At 34.7% G+C, this 10,832-nt stretch overlaps 1 protein-coding gene across 1 annotated transcript in view; it reads right to left on the bottom strand.

Moving 5' to 3' along the window:
• Positions 1-2,925: 2,925 nt before the first annotated feature.
• The window catches only part of LOC132744894 (phospholipase A and acyltransferase 3-like), a 46,729-nt gene continuing 38,822 nt past the window's right edge, over positions 2,926-10,832 (bottom strand). Inside the window, exon 4 of the mRNA XM_060733687.1 lies at positions 2,926-3,280. Within this exon, the coding sequence (XP_060589670.1) occupies positions 3,179-3,280 (102 nt within the window). The 3' untranslated portion in view covers positions 2,926-3,178. The remainder of the gene's footprint in view (positions 3,281-10,832) is intronic.

The raw sequence follows: 10,832 nt of genomic DNA, 5'->3' as shown, positions 1-10,832 counted from the left end.
AATTTCAAACACTAACACTGTTTTGTATTTTTTCATCACACTCTCATAGTTTTGTTAATATCAAAATGTAAAATAGTCTCTTTTTGTAATAAAACAATATGTTATGTTTATTTGGTTTAGTTTGTTATATGTTATCAAACTCCGGAAAAAAAACACATTTCCAAAATTTGGATTTTGTTGAATAAATATTTTTAACCTGTCGTTGCTTTGGAAGATGGAGACTCATTGCTATTTTAAGTACAATATTTTTGACTTTCTGATATATGCTGATGGTATTCTAAAAAACGAAACGTATTTTTCTTGCCTCGTCATAGGGGAAAATGTAAATAATAGTTTCACTTATCCCATTAATGCTCGTCTTGAAGTTTTACATGTTCAACACACCACCTTGCCTGAGCAATGATTAATTTAAAGCGTTGCTACTGAGTAACAATAATGTATTAAGTAACATCAATTATCATATTTATGTAACATTAATCAAACTCAGAAATACAAAGCTCTTTAAAGTAGTAAATCGTACATAGATGCAAAACCCTGCCGTATATGTTACACCGTCTTGGTTTTGGAAGTTTGAATATTTCACCGCATGGCGCTTATTCTTCTTGACGGTTGGCACAACGATAAAGAGTCTTATTCTACGCCTAAATGGGTATCTTATGTCGTATCACAAGGTTCTTTATTTGTTCGTCCGTCCGATTGTACATACTGTGTATCGGTGAAAGGGACAGAGATTAAAAATATGAATTATAAATGCAAGGGAAGATCAAGGAGCCTTCTTATACATGACAACGCCTCTGTTAAACAATCTTCTCTGGCTTCCGTTGTGCACCCTCTCCTGGTGAACAAAATCTTAAAGATATGTCATATAAAAGATGGCAGTGTTTTATATCGGTCCCTCTAACAGTAACATGTACTGGAGGACGATTCTTATCTGCTTTTTACGATTTAGAAGAAGGCGTGTTTTGGTAAATGTTAAATACGTTAAGAGGAGGTGGGCCATATCTTATCTCAAAGTATGTATAATAATAATGATAACTCGTAGCTATTAAAAATTCTAACCAAAGAACAGAACTTTGTGCAGGACTTTTGTATCTCTTGAAAGTGGAGAGATATTTTAATATATATTAAACTATTATTGATGTCGAGAATAAGTGAAAAACTTGTTTTATGGACGATCCATTTTATGGATAAGGTCATTTGTGTTTACTATAAGGAACATTGTTGCAATTACATACTCAACGACAGACACACATCTAGTATTACAAATTAGCTACGTATACCAAAATATAAACAACAATATCAACAAAGAAGGACAGCTTCAATGAACGCATCCCTAAACACCGGCAGGGAATCCAGCAGGACACCATACAGTACAGGACACATGGGCAAAACCACGCAAATGCAGTTGGTCTTTGCACATGGTTTGTTGTTGCTTTAACAAGGGTTTTATCTGCTGAAGTTTGAAGTGACCTTCAAAATCTAGGTAAACTCGGTACTGGGTCATTTTTAATAATCCGACAAACATCTCACCAACTTGTCGGGTTTATTTCACAGGGTTCAACAACGAAACTCATTTTTATGTATTTAATAGTAACAAAAAGAACATGAATTGCAAACAAGTGTCACACTTTATTTAGTCAAAAATTCACATGAAATCTACAAATAAATTTTATCAAGTCAGTCTTTATAATAAAACTCGACAATGAACTAGAAATAAACAACTTAACAAGGAGAATATATCAAAGCTTTATACATGCATATTTATGAAAAATGAACAAAAAAGTTAGTAAATCTACACCGGGTATTCTGATATTTGCACATGAGATTTAAACCATAAGGGATAGATTTGGTGCCGATTCTATTGCCCATTGTCAGGGGAAAAAAAACACTCCATTAAAATCGTATTTTACTTAACTAGAGTTTGCACTTATATTAAAATTTCTCATAATGATATAACTTTCTTAGGAGAAAAATATAACGCCTTTTATTTCCATATGACTATTTTATTAAAAGTGCCTTTATTCATGATTCTCCCAGCACAGAATTTCAAGAGCTTTTGTTGGATGCCGGTGTATAGCCAATGACTTTCCGTTTCCCATTACCCACAAGATATCCCATTATCCACAAGATATGTTAATAGTCAAAACAACGAAACTTCATTAAAACTTATACAAGCAAAAATTCAATCACGTTAGTAAATGTAAGAGCACGAGTCAAGACCACCTAATTATGAAACCATACACATTCCAATTCATAGAAAATAGACAATAAAAACAAAACTGAAAACAGTTGAAAATAAATTTAACACCACAACCTGATTGTAAATATCACAAAACTACCGTAATCTATGACAATAATCTATATACAACACTTTAATTAGTAGTAGAAAGAGCATCGGAACACGAGGCTATCTGAATATTTATAGATTGCCGAGTGTTTTTTTAAGAAAGTCTAACTTTATTTGACCTATGATAGGGAACGCAGCTTCCCATTCATAGTTTATTCATTTGGACATGTTCAGTAAGAATTTCATAGTTTTCAATAAATTTCTATGATAAAAATATTTAACTAAAGGATGAGCAAAGTATAGCTTTATGATTCAAATTTATTTGTTAAAGTAAGTTAAATAAAATTTAACCTTTGACATCTATAAGACCGAATGCAATTATCAATGCAACAAAGACATAATATATTCTTCAGTATTTTTTCGCAGACCTTAAACCTGCACATAAAATATTTTTTGCTAAAAAAAATCAAGATATAAAATTCAAATACCTTTTTGCCTTTTGTCCTAAATATTTAATATTTTCATCCCTACAGCACCTAACAGTTTAGAATTTTCATGCCTTATCCAATAAAAAGTTTTTCATGTCTTTTCCCCCAAAAAATTAAGTATCATATGCCTTTGATTGAAAAAAATATTTGACAATATGAGAGTATATAAATAAAAAATTAAAAATGCACATTGGCTGGTTTATATGTCAAGATGATTTATTACATTATCTATTTATAACTACTATAAGTACGTTCATGTATATTCATTATGGTGAAATGTTTTTTTGACATATGATATAAAAGCTGGACAGTCCAGTTGACGATGAGAGTTGAGTTGAGCTTACAGACAATAAGGCTCGACGTAGATTTTATATTGTTAAAACAATGCCACATCACAAAGAGTCTATCTGTTTTGTCTTCGCACAAGTACAACACCGACACTCGCAGCAAACGATAAAACACTCGATACAAGTGTTAGTATGCCTGACAATATTGCAAAATCTGCCTAAAATATACAGAAACAAGATAATTACGGTCATAAAAATTACTTTTTTAAAATTGCATGCTCACAGAAAATGTTTTACATCTCATTAAATTATTAAGATGGCTATAATTGCCCTTACTGCTCACCTGAGATCCATTGCCAGTCCACAATAAGGCTGGGCAACATTTTAAACAAGAATGTCATTATTCATATAACTTTAATAGAGGTTCACAAAGCAATACTACAAGCAAATTCTAACCTTTAAGGCAATGTAATCTTAAACAAGAAGATTTAAATGTGTTTTCCTATATTCAATTCTATATTAAACATGATACCTTAAGGAGTTGAGCAAATGCAGACACCATGGTTATAAGATAAATATCCCAGGAAAATACCGCATGCTATATACAAGTATCTAAGCAGGAAGCATTGTAATGTAGTTTCTGATGAATGGATTTGAAAAAGTTACTTTTCTATGTTATCTAATGAAGCCTAAGAGACTTCAGTGACATGCATTTTTTTACAACAGGAGTAAGACTTATAGGTCATGCTAGATAGAGAATACTGAAACAGTTCATTAAAATGTATTTTTAACTGTCTGCCATTACCCCATTTGGTGCCTATTTTGGTGCAGTTACTGTCGGATACTTTGGAAGACGGTCTTTAAAGCTTGCCCTGCCTTTTTGATCTTTATTTTCTTATTTTTGTTCAGGGCATGACTCATTTTGACCAATTGGCATGATTTATAACGTTTTTTTTTTTTAAAAAAAACCCACAAAATCACACTTGCCATAGCTTTAGCGGAAGCGGTGGGTCCATGGCAGCGGCATTGGACTCTTAACATGTTCGTAATTAACATTGACTTGTATAAGATATAGACTATTAAACTATCTTCCAGTAAACATCAATGTCCATAGAATCGAAATCTTAAACAAAGCAAAATTTTCACACTGGCAATAGTTTTCGCAGTAGCAGTAGGTCTTTGGCAGCGCCTATAGAATGTTCGTCGTAGAAGCGATGAGAAAAAGTGGGTTTGCTTCTGCCGGTAAGTTTATGACTGAATTATACTTTATGTTCTAATGTTTTACTGGAGACGATTTGAGGGACAGGAGCCCGCATTTGTACTCTCCAAATTTATTACACGTACACGGTGCAGTTCATTGCCATTTATATGCAAATACTACTTTACTGTCTGACCAGAGACGTTACTTTTGTCTTATATAGGTTGGACCACGTACAAATGAGTGCAAAGCGACTGCTAAATACACTGGCATTGCATCGTATGTATTATACTTAAACAAAAACATCTATATCTTTTAAATACTGGAAATTGTAACTGCCTGTTTATACCGGAATTGACAAATATGGTTACAACACAGACGGCGGTGAATAGTGCGGTGGGCCAAATACTATTTATGTAAATGTTAAGGGTTTAACTTGACATAATGCAATAAGTTATTGAGTACAACCCTATTGTCACTTAGACATCAATTAAACGTGTTTATTAGGTGCTTAAAACAATATACATAAATAGATGTCCGATCTTGCTTCCATTCGAATTTCTTTAGCGGTATTATCATAGAAAAGTCCACGTTCAACAAAGTTTTTTTTTCCATACAAATATATAAAAAAGCATACTCGTAAGGATTTACATAATATGCCACTGTTTTATATTACCATACTGTGAAGTAGTACTTTCATTAATCAATTTTTATTTACTTCATCCTGACAGCGGAAGTTATATTTGTGGAAAGATTTTCTGTTCATTACTTAAAATCACATGCGCGTAATAAAGATTTGGCAATGATATTGTTATAAACTGAGCTCGTCATGCGAAGCTGCATGTCTTATTATAAATTAATTTTGTTTTGAATGGTACACTTTTTCGGGAGATCTACTGCCTGTTTTAGAGAATTTATAAATGAAAGTATATTCTGCAATAAAAGGGTTACTTTTGAAGCACACAGTGGGGATCACTTACCTCCATGCCATGTCTATGGAGTATTAGCCAATGATATGAATTTTGAGTCGAAAAAAGGTCACTATACGGAGGTCAATAAGAACCTAAATGTACAGTAACCTGAGACAATAATGAAAAGAGGGGGTGCCACAAAGTAAACCATTTCGTAAATGCTCAGAAGTGCTTTCAGTACTTTGATTTTTACATAATTCATAAATGCTCAGAAGTGCTTTCAGTACTTTGATTTTTGTAGTATTCTATTTTCATGCCGAACCTCAGTTTTATTCTTAATCCAATGTAAATTATTGTATCATCTTTTTGTAAAATTCAGAGTTATCGAGTGAAATTACTTATTTCACTATTTTTTTTATTGCTTAAACTTCTTGGTATCATTTCAAGCATTTTGATATATTTTTCATAAAATTCGGTCCAGTAATAAGAAAGTTTGATTTTTGTGATAAAGTGCAAATTTATTTATGGTCTAAACATTTGTTATTACGGGCCTGTATATTTTGTTAAACATGCTGTCTGGAATGCAAGAAAAAATGAAAGTTATGTTTCACGCTTTCCACTCAGGGTAACTATGCATATATATTGAACGATTTTAAATCTTCTTTGGGACTCACATATAGACGTTTAAAGACGCACAAGGTCATTATGACAGACATATATATTCTTGTGATGTAAATTTTTAAGCTTGCGCAAGGTAAATTTTTCTTTTCTTGTTGTTTTATTTAGTAAACTTTTGATATTTCAGAATATCGTATTTCAGTTAAATTTTTCATTAAATATTCGCTTAATAGAAATTTTATTTTGCATTTTGACAGTAATTTTTCGTTCTCTAATATTTCGTCTTCTGTTGATTTATGACTCTAGTGTTTCATTAATTACTTGAATATTGGTAATCTGTTTATTATTACTGATAGTTGTTGTTATGTATGGAAGTCCGTAAACGCCTTGAATGCACGTTATTTTATCATGCATATGTTTCATTTATATTTACTTAAATAAGTTTTCATGTTCTTGTTTAATACAGAAAAAGTCATTTAAAATTTAGCCTGCTGCAGATGTTCTCTTTATATAATTTCCTATTTCTTTAAGTAATTTTCTTATCACTTCATCATCATTATTTTTTGTACGAAATAATATGGATTCGATTTAAAGATTTCGTGGCAACCGGTCTGGCTTCGTGTTTTATATCTTACAAAGTGATACGATATATAATCAACGTTGAATACATAATACCAGTGTGTATGGCGTTCCATAAGGGACATTATATTTTTAGAAGCTTTGTTTATAGGAATCCGACAAAGGTCCGGCTATTCTAAAGGGACATACTTATATCCTTATATTTGTGTACAATGGATATTTACTGTGTTTTATATTTTGTAGCTTCTACTCGGAGGATTCACCTTCAATTTTGAATCACGCATGTGTTCAACATAGCGACGATAGTGGAGATTGTGACGTAGCGAAGCAGTCTTCGATCTTTCTGCTTTGAATGGGTCACATCTGGAGATTGTGACGTAGAGACCATACATCCACAGTCTTGGATCTACACTCTGTAGACAGTACATAATCGATCTTTCTGCTTTGGATGAGTCACATCTCAAGCATCAGTGAATACGCCACCGGGAAAAAGTGCTTTTCGACAGGACATTAGAAACGTGACACGGAACTTTATTTCTTTTTCTTTTTTCAGTCATTTATATCATTTGTTTTCATTATAAATAATCATTTATTTTTTGTAAATAAATTTGTTAAATAGTTTGCACTGAGTTGTGCTTTGTTTTGTATGGTAGTTGTGATCAGCCTGTGTTCCACCGTAGTCCATATTGTGACAGGGAGTTGGTTTTTAAAAGTATCATACATACGATGCAATGCCGGGTTATTAAGTTGTCGCTTTACACTCATTTGAACGTGTTTTACCCAACATGTCTTGGCTGTGATATGCAGGCTTCATAACCTCAGATCCCCCTTGAAAATTCCATTATATTTAGTTCCGCCCATTGTTTTCTAGTTTAGGGCACACACATTCTTTTATGTGGGGACCATACGCCGCTTTTCATGGAATGGCACTACTGTGTCACATTGAAGGTTCCATGAAAACCGCCGTATGAACACATCTACGGATGTTTTTACATTCAAAATTTATCATTTTCGTATTTTAATGTTGAATTCTGCTTAAGCCGGTGCTAGGGGGCGTGAACGGTTACCTGCACTTTCCATTACCGTTCATGAACAGGCTCAATCAAACCGAGCCTGCAACATTTTCAATTTTGCCATGTTGGGCTTTCTTTAGGGATTCTGTTTTTCTCTATTTTACCCAAATAAGGTAAAAGTGAAGTCCATCGTCAAACAGAAGAGTTTGCCTAAATGGCAATAAATTGCCCTCTGTGCGTGTTATAAATTGAAAGAGTACATATGTTGGCACCTGACCCGCTAAACGTTTCCAGTATAAAGCATCATTCAGTCTACCAACATTAGCAAACGGCTTCTTCCTACCGCTTCTGCGACGAATACTCCTTAGTCGTTGCCACAGACCAACCGCTATTGCAAAAGCTATAGCCAGTGTAACAATTTTGCTTTCTTTTAGATTTGGTAGCTGTGGACATTGTTATTTAAGGGAAGATAATTTTATAGTGTATACCCAATATTAGTCAATATAAAATACGAGAATATTTAAATACTGCATTTGTATATCCTAACAGATTGTGGCCTTTGAGAGGGTGGGATGTATGGGTAGACAGTGTCTTATCTCTCACAACTAACGCGAATGATATGTATACACAAGTTAAAGGCTACCTATTTTCGGTAGGAACCACAAATCAGTTCAAATTGATTACCAAGTTCATAGCACAATCGATTCATTCGATGTAGAACATTTTTCAAAAAAGATTGCATTTTTATTTCTGTTTAAGGGCCTGCTATTTTATTTTACATAAAACGTGAACCAAATTGTACATTTATGTAGTTTTTGTCGATTGTCAACTAAGTGTACTCCTATAAATTTTGTCAGAATCTACAAGGCAGATGTTGTGTAAAGATTTTAAGCCTCGGTCTCACTTACTCCCGGCAGAGCCCAGGACCATCCCGGTAAGTTACCGGGATGATCCGGGACGATCCGGGATGAAATTATTTTTGCAGTCACACTTACCCCGGCAGCACTACGGTAGTTCCCTACTAACCACCCAGGATGCGCTCCGAATCATCCAGGCAGAGCCCAGGTGAAGCTACGGATCATGCCGGTGCTTCCCCGGTCGTTCCCGGATGACGCCGGAAGAGCCCCGGTTGACCCAGGCAGAGCCCCGGTCGATCCAGGCAGAGCCCCGGTCGATCCAGGCAGAGCCCCGGCAGAGCCCATGACGATCCAGGTAGAGACCCGGTAGAACCCCGGTGGATTGAAAACGCCCGAAAATGATAACATTGATACATAATTTTTATTTAAAGGAATAGGAATGGATGGATTGATGTCTGTCTAATATAAATATTCATCATTTAAAAAGAGGTACCATGACAGTTTTTCTGTCGACATCAAAACCCTATAAGTGTAGAAATTCGTGTTTTTAAGACAGCTATTTTTCACTTGAGAACCCGATCCATTTTGTTAACGTTCTTGATCATTCTTCTCATCCATCAGAAGGCAAGACGAGACGATCGTAGATTTAGTGCACCGTGTCCTACATGTCACCCCACAATACTACCGGTTAATAGACGGTGTTAAAACAACAGATCTGTACATAGACCAGATATGCGACATATCTATGATTACTTCATCTGCTAGATAAGACGGAAAATAGATCCAACCCCAAAATAATTAACAACATCTATATAAGATACACAATACTCTAATTAAAAATCACCACAAATGTAATTCGATGACACAATCACTTAATACATATATACTAGATATAGATATCATAAAAGTAATACAAATGCAATCACAAACGTCTAGAAGATATAAGTTGGGCAAATCATAACATAAGTGTCAAAATTTACCTGAAATAGTGAACATTTTAACAATATATTGTGGCCTTTTCAAATAAATCGGCTATTCAATAATATTCTTATGTCAACATACAAAAGTCATTGCACCTTATATATAATATAAGACATTTCCAACCCCCTTTTGATGCCCGACCTTGAGAATAACTTCATTCGGGCTCAATAATCTCGCGATAATATATTGCACTGACAACATAATCTAAAAAAACTCTGGTATAAAATCCTCAATTTATCCATACATTTATGACAGAACACATTAAGTCAGTTTACTTCATAACAGAAATCAGAAACATTGAACATCTACTTTCACTCACTAGAATAAATAACATTCAAATATCACACATTACTACGTCTTAACTGAACTACATGACTCTCTTACGCACTCCGACGGAATTAAAATCCTCAGGATCATCTATTCATTCTTTTTTGCGTCTACTTTGCCCTTTATAATTGCTTGCTTGGAACTCTTATTCTGCAGCCAACTGCACTTTCGTCGGTGGAAACTGTCCTTACAATATCGATATAACTGTCACCTTCTGGTTTCGCATCCTCTAAACTGATCTGGTGACCCTCAAGCTCCGAATCACTTAAGTGAACCCGTAACATCCTCTTGCAAAATTAGAGGTACTCCGTGATACTTAAATTACCTGTTTCCAAATAATTAGATTGTAATCGTAACCCAATCATCTTCCAGACCTGATAGCGTACTCTCGGCATTCCCATTACTCTAAGGACGCATATATATAGCTCCATAAGCCTGCTCGACATAATTAGAGACATCTTTAATGGTACATCTGCCGCGCGCATGTGTCTTATTCCCCTGTGACATACTCTGTACATCTGATTTGACACGATGCTCTGATATAAATATCAACTCACTAACCTTTCCAACTCCGAATATTGTACAAGATACACTCCCTCTCTGGATAGATCGAGCCGATTAATTAGTCCGCCTTCATTTTACGCTTATGAAAAGTAGTTCCAAACATATTTAAATAGTCACAATCCATTACGATCTCATTTCGATCATACAGAATATCCACATATTAGACAGCATAATAACTATTATTCCACATCTCCATCTAACGGACTTAAAACATTCACACAAAAAAAGAAAAAGTACCCCTCGACGTATTCATTCATCAACAACGCTCACTCACACATAATGTACGGCATCTAACTAAAGGACTTTCGGCATCCAAACGAATTTATATCGCACTTCTTGTGTACAAACTATACTCTCGCGCTACTATTTAGCTACATTCATTTCTACAAACAGTGCTCGGCTTCCCTCAACTAGAGCAGTCATATGGAATACAGTCTCATCAACAATAAAATCATTCTCCCTTAACCCAATAACCGTCTCACCCGCGCGCTCCCCCTCCTCCTCCTAGAGAGAGACACTCACTCCGTGTAATAAGTTGTACTCTATTTTAGGCATCCTAGTAACATTGCTGCCTTATACCAACTCCTCAGCAACAGGTTGTCCCAGTGTCCCCTAGATAACTAATTTAAAGGCATTTATTTTCTCTTCTTGGAGACTTTGGAGAGAGCCCTAAGCTTTTTTTGCATTCTGTAATATTATATCTTAGCTCGCGAATGCGCTTA

Source organism: Ruditapes philippinarum, unplaced genomic scaffold, assembly GCF_026571515.1.
Source record: "Ruditapes philippinarum isolate M1 unplaced genomic scaffold, ASM2657151v2 ctg1794_1_1_1_1, whole genome shotgun sequence".
In the NCBI taxonomy this organism is placed as follows: domain Eukaryota; kingdom Metazoa; phylum Mollusca; class Bivalvia; order Venerida; family Veneridae; genus Ruditapes; species Ruditapes philippinarum.
Note: the sequence above shows the minus strand (reverse complement) of the source record. Positions and strands in the feature narration are given on the sequence as shown.